Source organism: Malus domestica, chromosome 14 (genome assembly GCF_042453785.1).
Source record: "Malus domestica chromosome 14, GDT2T_hap1".
NCBI lineage: Eukaryota > Viridiplantae > Streptophyta > Magnoliopsida > Rosales > Rosaceae > Malus > Malus domestica.
Window position 1 is genome coordinate 27,298,132 of NC_091674.1, and position 24,256 is coordinate 27,322,387.

General features: G+C 36.7%; 4 protein-coding genes across 4 annotated transcripts; all 4 read right to left on the reverse strand.

The window, feature by feature from the left end:
• Positions 1–55: 55 nt before the first annotated feature.
• On the reverse strand, positions 56–3,151 carry LOC103455274 (transcription factor bHLH79). The gene is made up of 6 exons (XM_008394865.4): positions 2,516–3,151; positions 1,872–2,075; positions 1,619–1,684; positions 1,321–1,389; positions 1,144–1,221; positions 56–412 (listed from the first exon to the last, which is right to left on the reverse strand). The coding sequence occupies exons 1-6, from the start codon at positions 2,822–2,824 to the stop codon at positions 284–286; spliced, it is 855 nt and encodes a 284-aa protein (XP_008393087.1). The 5' UTR covers positions 2,825–3,151; the 3' UTR covers positions 56–283.
• Positions 3,152–6,960: 3,809 nt separating this feature from the next.
• Positions 6,961–8,465, reverse strand: LOC103455275 (uncharacterized). The gene is made up of 2 exons (XM_008394866.4): positions 7,561–8,465; positions 6,961–7,261 (listed from the first exon to the last, which is right to left on the reverse strand). Exons 1-2 carry the CDS (start codon positions 8,188–8,190, stop codon positions 7,106–7,108), a joined length of 786 nt encoding a protein of 261 aa, XP_008393088.2. The 5' UTR covers positions 8,191–8,465; the 3' UTR covers positions 6,961–7,105.
• A 1,056-nt stretch (positions 8,466–9,521) lies between these two features.
• Positions 9,522–11,700, reverse strand: LOC103455276 (stress response protein NST1-like). The gene is made up of 4 exons (XM_008394867.4): positions 11,133–11,700; positions 10,672–10,791; positions 10,298–10,579; positions 9,522–10,045 (listed from the first exon to the last, which is right to left on the reverse strand). The coding sequence occupies exons 1-4, from the start codon at positions 11,616–11,618 to the stop codon at positions 9,842–9,844; spliced, it is 1,092 nt and encodes a 363-aa protein (XP_008393089.2). The 5' UTR covers positions 11,619–11,700; the 3' UTR covers positions 9,522–9,841.
• Positions 11,701–12,593: 893 nt separating this feature from the next.
• Positions 12,594–14,393, reverse strand: LOC103455277 (transcription factor MYB35-like). Its single transcript, XM_008394868.4, has 4 exons — positions 14,278–14,393; positions 14,012–14,160; positions 13,761–13,890; positions 12,594–13,478 (listed from the first exon to the last, which is right to left on the reverse strand). The coding sequence occupies exons 2-4, from the start codon at positions 14,145–14,147 to the stop codon at positions 12,671–12,673; spliced, it is 1,074 nt and encodes a 357-aa protein (XP_008393090.2). The 5' UTR covers positions 14,148–14,160; positions 14,278–14,393; the 3' UTR covers positions 12,594–12,670.
• Positions 14,394–24,256: the final 9,863 nt, after the last annotated feature.

A 24,256-nucleotide genomic window follows, 5' to 3' on the forward strand; every position in this document is an offset into this window, starting at 1 on the left:
ATTATACCTGAATTTTTCCGCTGAATCTGAACCAGAAGTTCGTGACACGAAGAAATATCATGTAAAAATAATCAGATATATTATAAATAAAATCTCGAGAGCAAGCACAAGACTTCTGTTACACATTTGAACGAAGCTGTTCTAACATATTTTCTACGGGACTAATACAACAAAGTAGAGTATAATATTATCTAGTCAGATGATACGTACGACAATTAGATGCATCTCCTACGGAATAATCACATCTGCCACCAATTACGACTTGAAGAATTATCCCCTGAAGTTACGTTGCTCTATCGAAACTACCACCAACCTGCATATGTAGCCATTCGGGCTGTGAGCTTTGGGCGTATTCCCTTGGTGTGTGCGAGCTGAATAACAACGCCGCAGCATCAAATGGCTGTGCACCAAGCTGAAACATCAGGTCAACCCATAAGAAACTCATATAGCATATACCTAGAACATAGTTATCTTTCCGTGCATGGAAAGAAACTTTATTCATAAAAAACAAACTTACTCAACCGATGAGACGGTAAATCATTGCAATATGAGTTAAAGGGATGAGAATATACAGAAAAGGGACTGTGGTCCTGGGAAATAGGAGGCAGCATGATGGTGATAGCATTTAAATTCGAAATGGGAAAACGAAATCAGTACTTTATACTTCAAGGGAAATCAAGGAGTAAGAAAATATGTCATCGCAAATAATACAAGAGATTTCCTGGAATCTTTATGCATGTAGCATGGGTTAGGTTATGGAAAACGATGAGCCTAGAAGTGCCTTGGCAATGCAATAAGAAACGCACAAATACAAATCTTGGAAAACCAAGAGCAACACTGGTGTCCAGTGGCCAACTTTACAACAAGCACACTCCTTGGTTGACAGAAATTTACATTCCTTGGATGCATCCCTAAGATTAATAAGTTTGTACAAAAATAATTCCCTAGACAAAGGTTTAAAATTGACAGGTTGTACCAAAAAAATCCCGAGACAAAGGTTTACATTCTAAAAAGCAGTAGTATCTTCAGAAATCTATTGAACCGGAAATAACAAAGCATCTCAAGGATTACATATTGGAAAATAGTTCCAAAAAGAGTAGGTCCATGGGTTTTATGAAGGTAATAGAAGTGCAGAGTACTTACATCTTTTGGAGGAAACGCTTCAATTGTGGGATTCATGTTCACCCTTGAATTGACTGCTTCCAGCTTCATCGAAAGGAACTACAGAATAGAATAACCAGATTACAGTCTTAGGTTAATCAATTTAAAGCAAAACCATGTGACCAAGTAGCACAAGATAGAGTCAGAAGGAATAGATACCTCGACCTGGTGCTGCAGTGATTGGATGTAATTAATAATCTCATCAAGGACGAGTGCTTTCCCAATAACCTTTTCAGAAAAAAAGTACAACATGTGTAAGGGAAACATACTTGGTGAAACAAAATTGATTTCAGAATTCAGATCACTAGATAATTACCCAAGATGTTTAGAATAAATCTTGTAATAAAATTGGAAACAACATATTACATAACAAAGATTCCCAATACTAACTACATCGATCATATGCTCTAAGTAAATATTATGACTAACATAAAGACAACTAAACAACATCGAATACCTTATTGCATCCGGGAACCAAATCTTGGAGAACTTTCATCCTTTCGCTGATCTTCTCTCTCCTAGCCTGCCAAAATGGGTATGGTACGCACAAGTTGAAAGAGTGAATGAATCACACTGATTTACCGAACATGTCAATAAAACAGAAACCTATTCCCTAGCGAGATCTACAGAGCTTGATTAAGAACATGTAAACCGCAATTGATGTTCTAGATTCTAATATTGTAAATTCAAAAGGACCAAAAGTGCATTACTCTCTCGGCTAGACTGTGGCTATCTGTAGCTTGGCCCCTTCTTGCCCTCACATGGATATAGTCTTGCTTGGGTGGCTCGGAAGGTTTAGTGCTTTCTTCAGCTGGCTTGCTGTCGCCACCAGCTGAACTTTCTTCAACTTCAGCCTTCAAATTGTCATTTTCATTTCTGGATACCGCTAATTTCATCCGCTTACCCAAATCTTTCTGTTCGATAAACAACAATACAAAAATTCAAGAACAAGCAAACAACATACAGGCAGGCATCATTAACTGAAAATCATGCAGCTTAACTCGCTTAACGACGCACATCACGCCATTTCCGGATGCATTAACATTCAAAACCAAGTCTTTACAGTATATAGATGGCTGAGATAGCACAATCGCAATTACACAAATTAACCGCTTCACGCAATTATTTGCAACAAAATTTTCACTAAATTAAGTTCAAATATAAGGACCCTTGACTTAAAAAAATTCGTTCTTTTTCTTATTATTTCCATCCATTTTCCACAATCTAGCTAATTTATGAAAGCCCACCAATAAAGTTCATTGCTTTAGCATTAATTTGCAACATTTTCTCAGAAACCAAACATAAAATCGAGCCAAGCAATCAAATTTCACGTAAAAGAGTGAAAATTACGAACCAAGCCATTGCCACTACGAGTGGAAACCCGCTTCGAAGACTCGTCCTCATAGTTCACATCCCTTCTCTTCCTTCCACCACCGCCGCCGCCGCCGCTTTGCTCAGTCACAGTCGATTCCTCCAACGACCCATCTCTGTTCACAGAGCTATCTCCAAGCCCACCCAAACTCTGACCCAAGTTAACCACTCCGAGCCCCAACCCGCCACCGCTGCCACCGGGCTCGCCGCTGAAGGGCCAAATCTCCGCCAGGCTGTAGGATGCTGGGTTAGCTACTGAGGAGGAAGACTCGTTGATCAGTGGAGGATCCATTTTCTCAACAACCCGAACTCATTCGACCAGAACCCGAATCCAAAACCGAAGCTTGAGATACCAACCGAGAGAGAGAGAGTAACGAGTGTGTGAGCTTTTGAAGAGCTAGTGCGTTTAGTGAGCTGATGGGTTATTTAACAAGTGATTTTAGATAGAGAAAGATTTGGTTTTTAGAGAGAGAGAGAGAGAGGAAGAGCATTAATGGACGAAGATGAAAGTTAGAGAGAGAAAGGGTGGGGAGTGGCAGCAGAGGGTGATCCTTTTGACTGGGGCTGGACCGGTGTTGTGCGCGCAGTGCGCCCACTGTGCATTTAAAACCCCACAGCAGGACGCTGAGAGCTGGAGCCTTTATCCTAAATTTAAGATTATTACATAATTTTAAATGACGGGAATTAAAAATTATGGATTTTCTTGTTTGGTTAACTTTAAAGAATAATATAATTTAATACCGTTTGTTATTTCTAAACTCTCAATCATAGAAATTGAGAAATGACATCTATTTAAATTTAAATTTGGAAATTAAAGGTCCCAAATTTCAAGTTTTTTTTTTTACATGAAAATTCTAAATTTCTATGTTTATAAATCTAAATAAAGAAAATGATGCATGTCAAGTTTATTTATTTCATCCAAACATAGCATTTGGCAATTAGGGTACTCGCTCTTTTGCAAGAGACACGTGGCATGAGCATTGTTCTTGGGTTTTTTATTAACTTATTATTATTATTTTTTTGTTTTGTGCGAGTTGCTTAATTGGTTGATCTAAACCAGATATGGGATCAAGTGCCCAACCAATACATTATTACAAGGAAAGTAGAGATCAAAGGATCCAAACCCGCCTGTATTTCAAATAACTTAATATTCCACTGGCTTTATTTCTTCATTTTCGAAAAAACAACATTTTAATATAATTCTGATTTACAGTTATCTTAGTGTAACAAAACATACACATTATTATGACCATGTTGATCAGATCAATTAACCTAATTTACATATGCATACTTAAAAACATCACTAATTAGATTTTTATTGTTTCAATCTATTCTAATTGACGTTAATTAGGAATCAAATTTCGATGCATGTGTGTTGACCAGTTGACCTAATTTTACATTTGAGCAATTTACAACCATGTTGAAGTAACGTGCCAAATTTCCGTAGTAAATGCAAATTACCCTATTTAAAATAGTGCCTAGAAAGTGAAAGCAACTGTTCATGTGTGGAAATTTTCAAATTGGGGAATCATATTCTCTTTCAAAGAGAGCATGGGTGGTAAAAAACAAGGGTTGGTGGAGGTACTTGCAATAGTGAACAACACAAACCCTCCAAATTTATTGCTCAAAGAATTTTATGTTGGGGGAAAAAATGCTTTTCTCTTTCTAATTTCCTTTATTTTAAGAGCTAAGTAGCTTGGATAATTGGAAATATAGCACCATCAATACCTAACCCTTCTTTTTCTCATTTGTCACAAGTATTAATGGTGGTGCCTAACTTGCTTAGCAAAAAAATGGTAGCAAGAATAGTTACACTTGAGAAAGTGTTTTTGAGATTATGTCCAAGATAGTTTTGTACTTTGCCAAACTCATGTGCCTTTGTGGAATCTTGGGCAGTTGCCAAAAGTTGACTTGAGTGGCTTATGGCTGGTTGGAAGTACTTTTAAAATAACTGAAAATGCTTTTAGATAAAATACTTTTACGTTTCGAAAGCACTTCAAGTACTTTTTTAGGATTCATTTGCACTTTTGTTAAGGATTTGTTTCAAAACATTTCCACTAAAAACGCTTTCAGTTATTTTAAAAACACTTCCAAATGAGTTAATTTTCCTCTTAAAAGCTCCTACTCCTAATTTGGTTATCAAAACGTGATGCATTATCATGGATTTGCCCATTTGCCCATTTCATTTTCACGTCCACCTCATACAATGTTGTACCTGCCTCACTTCAAAACCGATGTCTATTTCTCAAGAGATTTACATGTACACTCTCTAAAGTTATTGTAGCGTTTCAAGCCAATAATATAATATTATGTGTTTTAATTTCACATGACATCGCTCTATTGTTCTGAAATGCTACGGTGGTGTACTGAGAGGTGCAATGAAGCCTTCATCCAAATTTCCATGAAGCAACGAACTTGGCTGTTTTGAAGTTGTTGCAGGACAATATTTGGGTTGCTTGAAGTTGAAGTGCCTTCATAATTTTGAACAGAAATGATAAACGTAGACAAAGAAGAAAACAGTACAAACTGTACCATGCCAACTATTTTGTGTAAGAACTTCAACTTCCTGTTGGGTTGGGAAATTACCAGGTCAACTTTATTCTGCAGTCCCTAGTACATGGAACTGTTACAAAATATGTTCTGCTACCTTTGCTATATGTGGCTACTTTGTCAATGCTCTAGAACAAAATCTCTGCCCTTCTGCATGTGATTGCCGTAAAATCTACCGCACTCGATTTCTTCTTCTCAATCATTGTTCCTTCTACATTTTTGAGGTTTTTTAGTATGAATCGAAACATAGTATCGAACGGAAATCTCTAACTGTTGAATTATCAACCGCATACTCAGTCATTCATTCACCTAGTATGGAACATAAGAGTAAATTGTAGCTGTGGTCCCTTAACTTTAACTTAATTGGAGCAATGGTCCCTCAACTCATCAAAATGTGCAGTTATGGTCTCTCAACTAAAAATACATTACCATTGGTCCTTTTAATTTTAATCCAATTGTAGCAATGGTCATTTCAACATAACTCGTTTTGACAAAAACTTTGACGTAGTTGACGAAAATGACCATAATTACACACTTTGATGAGTTAAGGGACCCTAATTATATAAATGGTTATTCCAACATAACTTATTTTGACAAAATTTTGATGAAATTGATGAAAATGACTATAGCTACACATTTTGATAAGTTGAAGAACCAATGATAATGGATTTTTAGTTGAGGGACCATTGCTACAATTTGATTAAAGTTGAGAGATCATTGCTACAATTTACTCGGAACATAATCTTTAATTGTTGAATTCTCAACCGTACACTCAATCATTCATTCACCTGGTCAATGTTATGTGCTTGGTCCGTTCTGTAATTTTCGCTCCATCCATACTAAGAATAGAAGGTTTATTTGCAGAATTATCATTTCCAAAAGTTCCATTTATGCCCATCAAGATTAATAAGTGACGGATTAGTAACACCTAAATGAGGTGTTTTTTTTACCTTTTTTTTTGGGTGAAGAGGTTTTTTTTTTTCCTTTTGCCGAGGCAGTAATCTAAACTACTATAGTTAATAGGAAGAGAAATTCGAACTTGGGAGAAAGGGACCGAAAAATCCGTCCTTAATCAGCTGACCTAACCTATATGTACATAAAAATGGGAATTTCAATTTTATGCCAATGCAAAGTAGTTTAAGTATTACAGTTTGTGTTGATGTTCACTAGGAAATCCAACGCTCAGATTTGCTTGGATGGAGAACGGGCCAGTTACTCACTCACTGCCATCAGAAATTGAATTCGGGCTGGGGATGGCATGCCCAAATTTGAAGTCCAAACTGATAGAGGTGAAAAGACAATTTTAGTCCATCCAAATTATTCAGGACTCCCTTTTAAAATGGTCCCATGCCTCCACTTAAAAAACTACTATCTAGTTGATATTTCTTCGATTGTAAGTGAAATGTCTTAAGTTCGATTCTCGTTAAAAATAAATTTAACCTACATTATTACTAGTCAATTGTGAGGTTGAACCCATTCTCCACCCCCATATCGTTTGTTCAAAAAAAAAAAAAAAAAAAAAATTGGAAAAGAAGAAGAATGTCCCATGCCCTACTGTTTGCTGGAACAAAAGTCCCCAATTTACAAGCAAGAGTAAATGATTTGGGGGGTAGGGGGGTGTCCTCTTGAGTCTCGGACCAAGCTACCAATAATATAGGATGAGATACAAATACAATGTAAGTTTGGAAAACAGAACACATTTTTGGATATGATGGATTGAGTTCTACTTTCCATACTTCTGTAATCATAATGCACTAAAGATCCGATGAGCGAAATCTGTTTTGTCACCGGTTGTATAATTATGCGTTATACCTCATGTGACACGAGAGAGATACGTGATTGTTTAAACCGGTAACACCTAAGAACAAAACGAACACAGAAAGCGAAAAATGTAACACATATATTTATGGTTTTATAACAGTGATATGATTACACTGGAAAGAAGAAGAATGCAGGGACTTAATTCTTGAGCTTTCCAGAACTTTCTTCCTACCCTAAAAAAAGTCTTAAACTTTTCAGATTTTCAGTCTGCTCTTTGTACGGTGGTCTTAAACAAGAGGATGTACAACTTTTGATCCATTGAGAAATACAGAAACCCACTTACTGAGTGTGTCACAAAAGACCCAAAACTTGTTCCTACAATGCAGTGCCATGCTGGCCCATATACCCCATCAAATTCCTGCATAACAATTACCCAACCCTGTCATTTGCACATAGACGGACTAACGACTCACTACTAATCACACGCACAGCAAATGTGAGGTTTTATTACAAAAGATCTCGGTGCTATTAGTGGTAGAACCATTCATTATATAATGTGGTTTTGAAGTGGGACTTTTTGAGTTCTTTAAACCCCACAAAAACAATTACCACCTAATCATAAAACTCACAAAACCCATATCACATAATCACCAAAAACCTAAGCAAAATCGAAAGTTAACATCCTAATCATGATAATTAAGCTCATAATTAAGTTACCTTCTTGAGAGTCAAAGCAAGAGTCTTGGAGGTGAACTTTTCCAGGCTATCATGTGTCTTTCTTGCACACTCCACTGCATGGATCTGCATAAATGGTGGCATATCAGCTGAAACAACTCTCACCCCATTACTTGCTAACACATCCGCCAACTGCACCTGCGGCTCGGATAGGGATCTCCTCCTTCCTCCGCCGCCGCTCCCGGCGGACGAAACCGACAGCCTTCTCCCGCTATCCAACTCCTTCTCTTTCTCAAAATCCACCAATCCCTTTTGAGCTTCCTTCTTCTTCACCACGACGACGACATCCTTATTGGGTTTTCTGGATTTTTCCGATTCCTTTGTTTTCTTGCTCTGTTTTTCGATTCTGGGGTCGAATGATTTGAGCTGAGGATTCGATTTGAGGGAAGACTTGGAGGAATCCATGGACGCCGACATCGATTTGGCCTGCAAACGAGTGTCCATGAGGCTCTGAGAAGTGCGGGGTCGTTGAGTTGCGATGAATCTTGAGGTGGGGTTGGAGGTGGAAGAGGGTTTAGAGGGCAGGGAAGGAGGATCTAGGTAAGTGGAGGGCTTGGAATGTTTTGGCTCTGTCGCTGCTAGCATGCGCCGGTGGGTGGCGCGGTCGGACATGGTGGTGTTTTTTGGGCGGTGGTGGGTGGACCGTGGATGAATGGGAGGAAATGGGAGGGGGGGGGGGGTATGGATTTTGTGTTGATATGCTTTTGGGTCAGTGGTGGGGTTTGGGTGAATTGGGACTTGTGTGGTGAGATCTAGTCACTTTTGAGTTCTAAAATGCGCCGTTGGCGGAGGAAAAGGTCGGGAGGGTCCCTAGTGATGTTTTGACCGTTGACTCACCCAACTATCTAAATTCGTATGGGGTTTTAGTGTTGCCTAGCTAGGGCAAACATTTTTGGGATCTTGTCTCGTAATTTTAGCATAGCGGAAGGAATTTGGGTTGCTACCCTACAAATTCTATTTTTTGTTGGAGGATGTCTCAGGTTTACCTTATAGGGGTGCGAGAATGATTTATATTTGTAATGAGTTTGATACTAAGTTGTAATTAGTGTGCCTAAATGTCTACGTCATGGTATTTTTTGCTAAATTAGTGTACTAAAATGTCCATACCTAAATATATTATAGTGAATTAGTAGCACATAAGAAAATATGCAAAAACATAATTGTACCGAAAAACTCCGTACCTAAATATATGATACTAAACTAGTGTACCGAAATGTCGGTACCTGAATATATTATAATAAATTAGTGTACCGAAATGTCCGTTTCTATACATATTATACTAACCTAGTGTACCGAAATGTTCGTACCCAAATATATTGTAATGAATTAGTGGCACATAAGAAAATATGCAAAAACATGTGTACAAAAAAATCTTTACAAAAATATTTTCTTATATACGATACTTACCATAATGAGAATTAAAATTTATAATATTTTCATATAATTTAATTTATGAACACCATAAAATTATAAATAAATAAATAAAAGAGACATTTAATATGCTGGCATTAAATAGAGTTTAGGAACTAAAATCAATTTTTAATCTTGTATAAGATATTTTTCTAAATTTCATCTTATTTAAGGATTAAAATCTAGTTTTCCATATCTTTATAAACGTCATATGACGTTGTTTACTTGTTGGGTAACTTTAAAGCACAAGATATGACCTCATACAAAATTAGTTAATGAAGATGGATTTTACTTAAAAACTGAATAATAATACTAATAGAAACAATAAACTACATTAAGTAGCTTTTGGTTTTGTCATAGCTGTCTCCACTTAGTTGAAAGCGGTCTTAAATTTAGCTCAGAAATGCTATGATGGCATGTATTTGTGATGAATTCGATATATAATTGTGGCTATACTTGTCGAGAGATTACTAACTCATTTATTATAGCCAGCCCATTCTAGCGTCCAAGTTTTGTTGTGGAAAACACTGTAGTTTCTCAAGAATGTGTTCCATAAATTCACCAAAATTATCAGTACGCATGTTGCAGGCTAAAGAAATTCAATACAGCTTAATTGAACAAGCATTACCAATTTACAAAGATACAAGGAGACATGAAATTTTGGCCGTGCCGGGGACGACGAGGAGGAGGAAAAACGAAAAGGGATGCCAACTGAGACAGTTTTCTGATCCTTGAAAGCCCCCCGGATTTGAATACAAGGACGACAGGGCCATAGATATCAAATATCGATCAACCAGACACTGGTGTTCAAAAAAGAGCCCCATTGTAAACAAGGGGAGTACACAGCCCGATTCTAATTCCATGGACTTGGCAATCGAGCATCTCTGAAAGCAGAAGTGCCGCCAGATGCCGCAGGGGACGGAGAGGATGCCATGTAATTTGTTCCTGATACGGATAACGTGGGTAGATTTGCAGGATGCCCCAGTTGCCCTATGGGAGCAAAGCGTGATGGACTAGTACCGGTTGCCCCTAAACTTGCTCGAGAGGGGTGTGGAACCTGCACAGAAATTTGATAACTGAAAATGAGTTCACGAAATAATAGCAAAGCAAAGAAACATCAATTGCAAAATAGTTCCTCGTATTTCTAATCTCTCACGAAAACTGCTTTGCTTGTCCAACACTTGAAATTCAAAAGATTCTTAATTTATATGCTCCCACAAGATAATAGAAAACCATCAACACAGTAGTCGACACAAATGAAAACAAGAACGATTACGTTGTAGCAGAAGTAGTAACCAAAATGCATTACCACATTGTGCTGAATATGACCTGGCCTTCTGAGAGGAGACTCTGAAGATGGGGATGTGCTGTTCATCCGGAACATATGGCGAGATTGAATGTTATGATTTGAAAGCTCATCGCTCTCAACCCCTTCCATCTCAAGGTTTGCCTCCGAGCCCACCCTAGCAGCAGCGTGCCTAGTCATTGAACCGGAGTCATTTGTTACATCCACTTGAAGTGATACAGACGGGCGAACCACCACTCCTTGCATGGAATTTCGTCTCTTTAACTCCTCCTCTGCATTTAAGATCTGTAAACCAACACAAAAGAACTCCCTAGTATCGATCCCTCCCAATGTTAACATAAACAAACACACAAATCGACTATGGACCCAAAACTTACCTGCTTCAACACTTGAACTAGATTATGTTTCTTTTGATTCAAAACCTGCAGCTTCTCCTCAACTTCTCTTTTCCTCTTTTGATTGTCACTTAACTCCTCCTCCTCCTCTTTGTTGCATCTCTATCATATAAACAAACAATTGCAGTTACTAAACACAAATCGAAACTACACTAAACAGTTCAGCAAATCAAAATGCACATCTCTATCATATAAACAAACAATTGCAGTTACTAAACACGAATCGAAACTACACTAAACAGTTCAGCAAATCAAAATGCATGCTTGTGCTGTATAGATTTAAGTTGTTCTTTCTCCACACATTACAGTTTAAATCCAATTTTCATACTCCAGTTTAAGAACACAAACCCATAAAAATGCCCAATTCGAAAACAAAACTTTCCAAACCAATTCAGAATCCTATTGAAAACCAGATATAAATACACATATAGATGTAGATATACCTCAGAATTAGGGTTTTCCACTTCATCCAATTTATCAACCTTCACAGCCAGTGAACTCGCACCAACATCCGCAACATCCGACTCTTTCTCAATCAAATCGGGCTTAAGAGCAGGCGGCGAATCGGACTCACCGCCGGATTTCACCGCAGAATCAGCACCGTCCGATTGCTTCCCATCCTTCTTCTCCCCGGACGGCCCAGCTGCGCAATCATCATCAACATTCTCCGGCGCTTCAAATTTAATCGTGGGGTGAGACAAATCTCCCGCCTTTGGAGCTTCGTTGAGCTGGTCCAGGACAAAATCAGGGTCAGGGTTAGAGGAGGCGGCGTCGGGGAGGGCGGAGCGGAGGCGGGAGAGAGCTACAGAGCGGCGGGTTAAAAGGGATTTGAAGTCCTTGAGGGAAATCTTAGGGGTTGGCATAAGCCACCGACGCGGTACGTCGGGAACTCTGTGGAGGTTTCCTCTGTACAACGAAATCGCCACCATTTTTGTAGGAATTTTTTTGTTCTTCTGCAATTTCTCTGTTGCTCTCTGCTCTTTGCTTTTTTGAATTAATGATGAATTATCAGAATTAATAAATAAGTAAATAAATAAACGACTTGTAGTGAAAAGTAAACGAGGACCATTCACTAATCGAGAGGTGAAGTTAATTAGGCAGCGCGGGTAAAACACTCGTTACCGCTGTTACTTGTGGCTGTATGGCCGACTGTCCTTAATTATAGATTACTAATTTTGATTAAGATAGAATAGTTTTTTCCTTTTTAAGTAACGGGTATTTGAACGGTACTCACATGTCATGATACAAGTAGATGAAATAATTTTTTTTTTCGCATTCTTTTATTTATTATATGACACATGAAGTATCTGCTTGAATACTAATGTCTTGGAAAAGTTTCACATTGAAGTTGGTGTCTACTAAAAAGAAAAAAAAGACAAAATTTCAGACACCTTACCTGGCTCCATTTCTGCTGGAGCGGTTAAATTAACACAAATATCTTGAAAGCAAAGTCATGGTTAACCAAACAAGGTTTTTTATGCGTGGCCTAACGTTTATTGTTGGTTATCAATTAGTATTACAAGAATTGAGATCATTTTGGGATCTCTATTTCTAGAAGACTAGTCTCAATGATCAGGAAATTTAAATCATTCATTTTAAATTACGTGGGAACACAGAAATTCGAAGAGGATCTTGATTCCTATTATAAGTCTCACGTTTGACTCAGATACAAATATAATTACTTTTGGTTATTCAATGCAATTAAAACTAAAATTTCGAAGCACAAGTATTAACTACTACTAGTTAATAGTCAAATCCCCACCAAATGAGAAAATCAAGGAAACTGAGTGTGTTATGAAACGTAATTAAGGAAACAAACAAAATCTTCATTAACTAGTTTAATTGAATCAAGATCCTATATATATGTTATGAATATAGGATCTTGATTCCTATATATAAGCTAGTTCTTAGGATTTTCATCTTATATATAAAATCTTATTGTTTGCAAAATTATTACCATAACTTTGGAGTAAATTTTAACTCAATAGTAGAATGGTTCTTCCATGAGTTCAGGAAACTCCAAGAACATCTTATTCTCTCTAGCTACCATGGCTTCCACAAACGAACTGTCACATGCCGCCGATGTAGCTTCAACTTCATTTACTGAGATTGCATAATCCATGTCGATTTGGCTTTGTTGTATTGCTACTTGTGCTTGGTCCTTCGAATTCGATGAATACTCAGCCTTGTTTTCGTGTTCTTGGGCGTCACCAATTGGCATAAACGCGTCTTCAAGGAGAAAATCGCTCCAGCTAAATGCCTGCAGGGTTGCCTGCTCTTGTGTTGCAGATGAAGTAGAAGACGATGATGACAATGTTCCTTCGTGACTGTAAAAATTTGGTGCAGAAGATTGGGATTCGGTGGATTTGAAGGCTTCTGTCACCAAATTTATGGCCTCAAGCTGTGTGAGAAGATCCGGGGGTTGGCTGCCAGGTTGAGTGTGGCCCAAGAAACTGTCTAGAATTGGCTCCGCTTTGGTTGGTATCATTGTAATTGGCATCAAATGGCTGTTGATGTTGGAAAACCCTTGTGCTGGCAATGAGTATGGCTCTGCTGGCTTCATCCGCATTGCGTTCCTCAAGTCCTTGTTGAGAGAACTTATCCCGATTCTCATTCCAACTTTCTGGACGCCACCGATGTTTCCATAATCCGCTAAGATTTGAGAGAAGGGCTTATGAGTAACATGATCAATTCCCATTTCTGAGAGCTTCTTCTTCAGCTTAGTGTTCCAGTAGTTCTTTACATCATTGTCTGTCCTCCCAGGAAGGTGTTGAGCTATTGTTGGCCATCTGCACCACAAAAATCATAAGAAAAAAAAACCCTTATACTTCTTCAAACTTAGGCACTTTTGGTTGTCAAAAAGCACTTTTAGCTCCTCCAGAAGCAGGCTCAAATAAACAAACCTTCATAAGCTTTCTCTCCAAAGGGTAAATGAGATCTACAAACTATGATAGTTGGAACGGAAGACAGCACAGATCGGTTCGGAATCTCGGATACAATAAAAAACCAAGACTAATGCAGTGAAAATTTTCTTCTTCCAAGATCAGCTAGAAATTTGCATAAATACTAACCTGCTACCAATTGTGGCATGAAGCCTGACAATCAATTCCTCCTCATGAGGCGTGAAGGATTCATGCTTCAGATTAGACTTGAGGTGATTAGTCCACCTTAGCTTGCAGCTCTTTCCACATCTTGTAACTCCTGTAAACACTCTTACATTAGGTTAATTAATTATCCTGGAAATGCACTATTTAATCCAACAGCACCCCCAGAAACCCGGTAACGAAAGAATTTAGAGAAGAAAGCATCCGAATTAATTAACCTGTTTTTTTGGGAACAGAAGTCCAGTTACTCGGTCCATACTTCGACACATGCGCAAGTATCTTTGCATCTTCCTCCGCAGTCAAAAGAGTGCCCCTTTTCACATGCAGCTTGTCACCACAAGCAGGTCTCACCATCCTTATTAATTATCTGTGTGATTCAAAACTTGCACATGAAATCATAAAAAGGAAAAAGATTGAAAAGAAAACAAAAAGGAAACGATAAACAAAAGTTGTCGGATTTAAAAGAGAGATGAAACCGATTCACCTTCGTTTAGTTCTGCTTATGCAGATGCTCATTGAGAGAGGTATGAGATGATATGAGGAAAGGTACTGGTTAAAAGTATGACAAGCATGGAAAGGCAAGAAAAGCATGAGGGTTTTGCTTCCATTTAACTAAGTTGCATGATGAATGACATCTTCACGTACATTAACGGTAATAAAAATCAGTCTTTCCGTATGCTCACATGCTTGGCTCCTAGGGACCCTTTTGAATCTGGTTCAAATTGGGTGAATTATTTGGTTAAACTTAGATTAAATCCAAGTAAAATAGCATAGTTAATTGATTATTTAGATTAATTTGCCTTGGTGTAAAAGGAAATGACTACTGAATACTGTTTTAGTTTGTGATAATCACAAGTTTGATGATTCTAACTATTTTAAACAAAAGGCTCAACTAATTAAGAAACTATAGACTTGATGAGGCAGAAAATTATAGAATATATAGCAAAAATATGTTTCTTCTTGAATTTACGTTGAAATCAATAAACCAGTAACGCTTTATGTAAATATTTCTTCAGATGGTCAATCAGAACTATTTTTGGGAGTTATGTCATTAATTTGAATCATTTTGTGTGTATTTAAGGGGGTTTAGGGATGTTGTGTGGTGTTTTATTTTTGTTAAAATGTGATTTTATAGAAGAAATAAAACTCCTCCTTACACTACCGGTCCTAAGCCTGGATAAATGAGAAGGGGAAGGGCATCAGATAATCGACAGTCGGCACTTCGTTTTTACATCGAATCCTTATGTGATTTTATAGAAAGTAGAAGGCAAATACAAAAGGAGCCAAACTAGGTCTCCCGATCCCGCCACATGAGGAGAAATACAGAGGTCCCTTTGCATCAATGATGGTAACTCGGGGAAGTTGAACTGTGTTTTTATTGGTAGGGACTCGCATCCCAGCTCCTTCAACATCGATCTGCAACAAAATATTGGCAGGTGCAGTGCAGTGCAACCACCACCTCCTCATGGTGTTGATGAGGAACTTGAGCCTCACAAACCAGTAAGATTGGACATGCATGGATAGAAACGCCAAGTCACTTCACTCTTTTGAGTTGCACCTTGAAAATTAAGGTCTCGTTTGGCATGCCATATAAAGTATCAAATAGGGCAAATTGTACGGAGAAAATTGTTTGGTGTATTTTTGTATTAAATAGCCACCTGACTAATATATATTTCGGACCCACTTTGTTTTCTCTCGTACAAACCTGCTAACTAATACAGTTTGTAAAGCATTTAGTAAATTACGAATGAAATTGTACTGATATCTTTGTCTTGGTAGTAGCTCACCTTCCTTAGTGGGATGTCAAAGAATTAACGGAGTAGTCTTCCCGTAATTTGCAAGTAAGCTTACCTATATTCTTGTGACAATTCTAACCCATCAACATAAATTCTAATAATATGTTAACCAAAATCAACAACTCTAACAAATATATGTTGGAAATTATATATTATAATTAATATTATAATATTTAATTTTTGTATGAATGAAAAATAAGAGTCATGTGTCATAGTTGAATTCAAATTCATGAGTTGTATCTATTCGTTGAAACTTTAGACAACAGTCATATTGTTTCAAAAAGGGTGGCTTCAGTTCTATATAAACTCAAGCATCCCACCTGTCTAAAAGAATGAAGAGAAGAGTTTTCTCCAATGTCTTAGTAGAAATCCGAGTCGTGTCTTGAGAGTACAGAATATATAAAGTTTGCTAGAATCCGAAGATTGAAGTGCTTTGACTTCGGATTATAGATTGTTGAATCCTGGGAGATGGACGCCTATCGAACTACAAGCACAAGAGTAGGGGCGAAATTCTATCTTTAGGACATTGCATTTATGCAAGCCTCAATCTCCAAGTTTGTCAGTTTTTCTAACTTTATCTCTAATTGTTTATATTAGTCTCATACATAAAGAAAGTTGTGAATTTCTATGTGATTATTATTATTAGAATGCTTGTGTTATTTTCATATTTTCTAATATTGCTCCAACAATCTAAAGATAGAAATTTTTTTACCTCTATGGAATAATTAGGAAAAGCAAAAGGGACGGTAAGCATTAGGCTTTACTTGATTCGTGCTTTTTGCATGGTATGATTTTAAAATTTTTGGCAGTTATTATGGCAATAAATCAGTATATTCTGGTAAAGAAAGACTGAGAGATACAAATGTGTTAATTACTTCGAAGAAGATGACAATTATGTGTTAATTCTTGTGTTTGCTATATTTGTTTGTTGAACTCAAATCTATATGTTCATATTAAATTGGACATGTCTTTTCTCACTTGGTGCACGGCGGCACGATCATTTTCTTCCATTTTCAGTATATCCAATTATGAGTTACAAAATGCCAACTTTAAAAAGTTGATTGTTTTATTGTGATTAAATTTGTGTTCTGTATGAGAATCTTATCAACTGGATATTTGGGTATTAAAATCCAGTGCGTTCTTCTATATGAGTAGCACCATTTGATAACGGGACCTCTTGATTAGAAGTGGAGGGATGACCAAATCCTGGTTTAAGAATGGATGAACCATTTTGACACAGCGGTTTGCGGAATCTGGAAATATCGTATTTTCCAGATAAAAGAGTTTGGCATTTCAATCAAAGACCAAAGATTGTCTAAGGGGATGCAATTGTTAGACTTGCGTACGTCAAAGTCTGAGTAACTCTTAAAGAAGAGTTGTGACTCAAAACACAAGTGGGTGGAAATTGCATCTTTCTGTCAAAGCCCAAAATTGTTTTAATCTGAACAAATGCGTGAAGGACGCATCTCTCTTTCCAAAAACGCTGGAAAGGTATGATGACTTACTGGTCATTAAAAGGTCTCTTATCAAACTGTAACAATTCGGTTAGAGAGATGGTGTGGTTATGAACATGATCTTTTATTTTTTCCAGACCGAAGAGATCGATGATGCTGTTTAAGTGGCATCGATCAGTTAGCTTTGTTGTCTATGCGAAAAGCCACTACATGGCAACTGCATATATCTTTTCTTGCAGATATTTTTTCCTTACTGTAAAAGCGGAGATGTAAATGGTGGTGCTTCTTAGACTGCAGAAATTAAGATGCAGTAAGTTCTCATGAATAGGTTGGAAGTTTCTGGATATTTCGTGGAATGGTATTTTTATTACCTTTTTGAGATGCGTTATTTTTACACTTGACTTGCATTATTATTGTGTTTGTTTTCTGTGAGATTAATTTTTGTGGCATGCCTGTTTGTGCTCCTATATGTGTGAGCGATTACAATATTTCAATTAGGAAGATTGGTCTCTTGGAAAATTTTTGGAAAACATGAATGGAGCATGCTCTCGTTCATGGAGAAACTTATGGTGAACAGATATTTCACTGGACATGTCTTTGTTCAATTTCCTACCTTCATGTATGTCCCATGCCTTGAAGCCAAGTGGGCGAGACACAGATCATGGCAGTTTCTCTTGAAGGCATGTCAGTTGCCATTAAGGAAATGACTAGCTATTATTGTGAAGTAAAACACTTACACTAGAGAGAGTCTTATCCTCATCCATGTTAGTCATGGTGAAAGTGAAAGTGTTATAAAGAAAGTTGTGGTTGTCTTTAGTCAAAGAGTGAAGTCTTAACTATGAAATCTGGATAAGTTTAAAGGCTAAAAGGCAAGAAGTGCCAGAAGTGCTTCTCATAGAAAGGACGTGTGAGGCTTGAAAGCCTAGAAGTGAAGATAGATAAAGAGAAAATATCTTCACAGTTTCCTACTTCTTAAAGTGGAAAATGTGATCGATTTAATGATAGCATTACAAGAAACTACAATTATAAAAGAATTGTGGGGGTTGGTTAAAAGTAATTTGCTAATTGAACGACATTTAAGATGTCATCTCTTGTAATGAGTAATTGTTTAAGGTATGGCAAGGTTAGAGATCTTCTTACAAATACCTTAAATGTGGGGGAAGTTTACCTAAGTGCTTAGTGTTAGCAAATTACTTAATGAAGTCCTAATATAATTTTGAGGACTTGACATTTTCAAACAATGTCAAACAACTACTTTCGTATGAAATATAATTTCATAAGATGAATTGTGCACACCATTAATGACAGTCAACCTAGTGGTGGATCCAATTTTTAAAGGTTAGACTAGAGAGTAAGTTGATCATCGAGGGGAATGAGGCTAAAGCCAACATAACTAATGAATCAGCCGAGCGGAAACCTAACTTAGTTGATTGGAGATCCCATGGTCTAAGTTCAATAGGCAAACTGGTTGGGCATGATTCAAAGAAGTTAACACACTATATACCTCATTCCTATGATGGAAGAAGTGTGTTGTTTGCAGAAGTTTTAGGGTGTATATTTATACTTAATGACAATGATATCTTATAAATAAGAGGAATAGAGCAGACTATTCTTAATCATTGGTCACCTATGTGAGAGTAGAAGTGGGTCGCTTCTATGAGTATGAGATGGCTAAATTCTCTAAAGCTCTCATGAATCCGGGATTTGTTCAGGACCAAAATGAACACAACCGTATGAACCAGAATATATTAGGATTAGTGATGTGTGTTGCTTATTGTCTCGGTTTACTACTGCGGTGAACAGTTCAAGATTCTATATTCACTGCGTCACCAAGTAAATCCGATAAGTATTCACTAGGGTAGGTTCAAGTCCAAAAGACACCTCTCCCGATGCATCTCTTGTCCGCCTGTACTCTCAAATTCTTCCTAATTTTTCATTCATGTGGGGGATTGTTGGAAATTATATATTATAATTAATATTATAATATTTAATTTTTGTATGAATGAAAAATAAGAGTCATGTGTCATAGTTGAATTCAAATTCATGAGTTGTATCTGTTCGTTGAAACTTTAGACAACAGTCATATTGTTTCAAAAAGGGTGGCTTCAGTTCTATATAAACTCAAGCATCCCACCTGTCTAAAAGAATGAAGAGAAGAGTTTTCTCCAATGTCTTAGTAGAAATCCGAGTCGTGTCTTGAGAGTACAGAATATATAAAGTTTGCTAGAATCCGAAGATTGAAGTGCTTTGACTTCGGATTATAGATTGTTGAATCCTGGGAGATGGACGCCTATCGAACTACAAGCACAAGAGTAGGGGCGAAATTCTATCTTTAGGACATTGCATTTATGCAAGCCTCAATCTCCAAGTTTGTCAGTTTTTCTAACTTTATCTCTAATTGTTTATATTAGTCTCATACATAAAGAAAGTTGTGAATTTCTATGTGATTATTATTATTAGAATGCTTGTGTTATTTTCATATTTTCTAATATTGCTCCAACAATATATATGTTGACCAGAGAAAAAAAAAAATTGTAACCATATGACAACACTCCTATCTGGAAACCAGGAGTTAGTGATAGACATTGATTTATTGGTGAGGATGATGATGCTGATGATCGCTGAAGTTTAAATATTTTTGTGATTTTGAACCCATCTTTGTTGCCAGTGGCCTATCTTAATCCATCTAACATCTAGATCTAGGTCGACTAATCGATGTCAATATCTACATTTATGTTACGAAAGTTGCTTTACTGCTCGTGGCGTATTTTAGCTTAGTCAAACATTACTATACTTAAACTTGTTGCGCTTGTGTTATGAAGGTTGATCTATTGCCCGTGACCTATCTTATCTTAATCAAGCATCACCATACTTAAACTGGTTGCGCTTGTGTTATGAAAGTTGCTCTACTGCCCATAATCAAACATCGCCGTACTTAAACTGGTTACACTTGTGTTATGAAAGTTGCTCTATTGCCCGTGACCTATCTTAACTTAGTAAAAAAATCACCATATTTAAATTGGTTAATTACACACAAAATAAAATCAGAAAACTAATATATAATTGTCGGTGAAGCATTTTCCTCTTTCAAAGTGTTGATGAAAAAAAATGTTAACAAAAGAAATATGAAAGCAAAAGGACAAGCTAAATTATGATCAAAGATACCGTTCAGCGAATAAACCATAATATGGATTTGCGTATATATTACCAGAATAAGAATCGCAATATCGCATAAAGATAATTGTAACGTTTTTTAATCATCCAGTTTGTTCTCTTTTCAGCAAGAAGAACCTGCAAACATGTGCAACACAGCTAATAGCAGCTTTTGGATTTTGGCCTCAAATTTAAAAGTCACGCTTTCCAGAGTAAGAGACTCAAGAGAAAGTTACGGGTATCGCCGACCAACTTAAGGTTCATGTAATCATACTTTGAATTTACTGATTGCTCTACTCCAAAAACTCTCTCTATAAAGGAAGATGAATAACTAGGCCTATGCTGAAAGATGGTCAAAGTTCGAATCGCCTTCTCTGTTAATACAAATAAACGATGAAAACTGGATTTATAATGAAAAAGTGTCTAAGTTCGAATTGCCTTGTATGTGATGTCGATTTCTTGGTCACCTTTTTCTTTTCCCTGGATCAATTTCTTTTCAGCTTGATAAAGTACTTCATCACTTTTTTTTTATTTATTTATTATTTTTATCAAAGTTAGTGGTGCTCCAACGTAAACCTAGCTAACTTTTGTGTTGGCTAATGGAGGAGATCGACCCTCATTTTAGCTGTTACAACGCATGCAGTATGCGAGTGACATAAACTGAAACAGAACAGTTTGACCCAAAAAAATAAACAGAGAAGAGGGGTGGGTGAGTCTGAAATAGTCAAAATTTCATTCCAGGCATGGTGTCACACTTATGCGTTATCAAACTTTAGATATGCCATGCATGCATTCATGCGTGTTCAACTTCTGCACTCACTTTTGTGTTGACGTTCCTACGTAAATATTCCAGCCAAAAATATTAGAGCACTTTAATGAAAAAAATTTAGTACTGTTTACTTTAATGAAAAATTACATTTTTACACTAATAAATCAATCATGGTACTATTCATTTTATCATTTATTTTGTCTTATCGTTAAAACTTAAAGTTTTCAAACTTTTTTAATTAGTTTTCCTTAAATATTATTGGTCAAATTTATAATATTTAGTGGTATCAATATAATCATATTGGATTGTAAAGATAAAAGTTTGGTGATTTGTTTTGGACAAAAGATGGAAAATTTACCATCATGGTATTACGAAAAGTCAAATACCCCAACAACATCACAAAACCCTAATCAAAACTAAATATTTAGTTTTGATGTCTGTTTCAGCATAGTAAACAAGGGACTTTGACGGGATCAAAGTCAGAGAGTAGGACTAGATGAGTTCGTCAATAGGCCGAGGTGAGGTGAGCTTCACGGCTGGCAGACCTCCATTTATCACTCGAAGCTCTGCTAGCTAGTGATTAAAAAGGTAAGGTCAGGTTAGTAGTTGTGGTAACCGAGCTGATCTGGGCATGTAGAGCTCTCTTCCTTGTTTCCCCAAGCTGACACATAAATGTTATCAGATCGGTAGTGGTTGTGTAGGGGTTCCTCAGGTGATTGTCTCTTATTGGTGCATTCAGCTTGGAAAGATTTAGGTGTAAACTTTGGTGATATTTGAATATCATGGAAGTTCATCATTCTGTGGGTCAAGAAGACTCACATAAGCATTTCAGCCTCTTTTTGACCACCATCGCGCGATTTATCAACGTTAAAAATCGAACCCAGAACGTGCCATGTGGAATACGGATATGAAATTCATCTGCAATCATTAAGCCACCCTCATGGTGGTTGGATAACATGAATATTTTAACTTTGTCAAAATTTTAATAAATCTGTCCTTAACAAAGAGAAAGAAAAATACCTTGAAAGGGAATTATCGAATTATCAAACCACTTGAAAGGGACCATCGAAGTCCATAACATAATATATCATGTGTGATGGAAATACTTCACCTCATCTCTTGTCTTTGTGTGATAGGTATATTTAAGCACATTTTTATATATGTTGAAGGAGTGCTTCAACTTCAAGTTTTGAATTGAGTTAGTTTAACGTACCGAAATGCCAAATGGGATCTTTGCCACTCTGCATGCGATATCTACCAAGCTTTCAATGATACTTAAGTTGTCCCTCGTTGCCATGTCAAATCATTTGACATCACTCTCTTCAATTAACCCAAAGGCCTTTGCAAAACCTAGTATTTGACACACTCTCTAATCTCTATATATGGAGGGACTTGCTTGTTCCTTTCACTATGGTTGGGAATAGGATTTACTATTTGCAAAAGCACCCTTTTTCTAAAGCACTTTGCCAAATACACAAACATTTGTCGCCTCTATTCAATGAGATAGTATCAATATAGAATCGTAGTGGCAACACCATTAACGAGTGCGTATCACCTATTTGAAAATTAAAAATGAAATAATACAAAGTCAATACTGGAAAGACACTGCGTGATTCTTAAATGAGAAATAAGTTGATGGTAGACTGATACTAGAAAGCGCTATAGGGTAGTGATTACAGACCAAGATGGTATCTTCCTTTTTGAAAATGGGACGATTTGGTGGTTTCGCCGTGACATTCCACCCTTTGGGAGGTCGGAATGACTCATAGAGGCACTTCCGCCTCTCTCTAGCCACTGTCACGTGGTTCAGCGTAGCTAAAAATCAAACTCAGGATGTGGCATGTGAAATACGGGGCCTAAAATTCGTCAACAACCATTTGGCCGGCCCGTGGTGTTTAACAAGATGGTATCTTAATAACAATACAAATTTTGCCATATTCACTTGGTAATTAGTTACATTAGTCAAACCTTAGAGGTAATGACTTAGATAGTGAATGTATATTATTTTAATTTAAAACATGACCCCAAGTTTTTTAGTTTGGTATCTAAAACTCCTTTGCTCATAAAATTAAAGTAATTTCATAGATTTTCTTTATTATTTAACTGATACATTTAAAAGATAAATAGTATGACGAGTTGTGCATTCAAATTAGTTAGTCCATTCAAATTAATTAGATTAAGAAACCATGCGTTCTTGAGGAGGGCAAAAAACATACAACTCCGGTAAATTAATGTTTGTTTCGAGATTTTAGCACTGAAGAATAGGTATAACATTCTTTTATTCGGTTAGTGCTCTTAATCTTCCCAATAATCTCAATAGTAGAAGAAAGAGGTGGATTTTCTGAGTATTTTATTACCAATAATCTCAATATCTTTTGTAGGTTTGATAATTTTAATAGCTTTGTTTTGATACAAACGACATTGGAAAAGAGTGAATTTGTCTCAAAATCTCGATGATAATAAATAATACTTTTAATTAACTGAACTATAAATTCCTCGCGTAATTTAAAAAAATGGGTATAAAATTCAAGGCTTAAATGTCAAAATGGTTCCTATATTTTACTGTACCGGTCAATTTTGGTTTTCATGTTTTTAATTTGGCCAAATTAGTTCCCGTGCTTATCTATGTTAGCCAATCCTAAACAATTAATTAAAGAACCATTAAAATTGACATGTGCCTTACACGGGATCGTCATTCATTTGATCTTGTGGGGGTTTAACGGGTTTACAATAGAGTTACATTTCTGTCCTCTTACGCGCAAGGCATATGTCAATTTGAACAGTCATTTAACGGATTGTCTAAGATTGGTTAACGAAAGTAAACATAGAGACCAAATTGAAAAAACACAGAGGTTATTTTAACATTTAAAAAGCCAAAATTCAATACACAATCATTACATTACATAAGGACTATAAATTGTTATAGGACTTAATTATGAGGATGGAAATTAAATAGAGGGATTTTAGAAATCTTGGAGATGCATCATAACACAGGTAATGAAACTCAAACACACCTGGCTATGGTCATGCTTGCTAAATGCCACCTAATCGCTCTGAGTTCATGCAAATATTAAAGATATTCAAAATTCAAAGGCGGCGGACCACTCAACCGCATTGCTCTCCCAACACTTTTTATTAATCTAATCTAAAATTAACATTTTAATCTTTTAGATTAACCTTTTAATTTCTCTCTCTCTCTCTCTCTCTCTCTCTCTCTCTCTCTCTCTCTCTCTCATCCTTTGCAACGGTTACTTTTCTGTTCTTCTTCCACCAATGTCCTGATTGTAACCT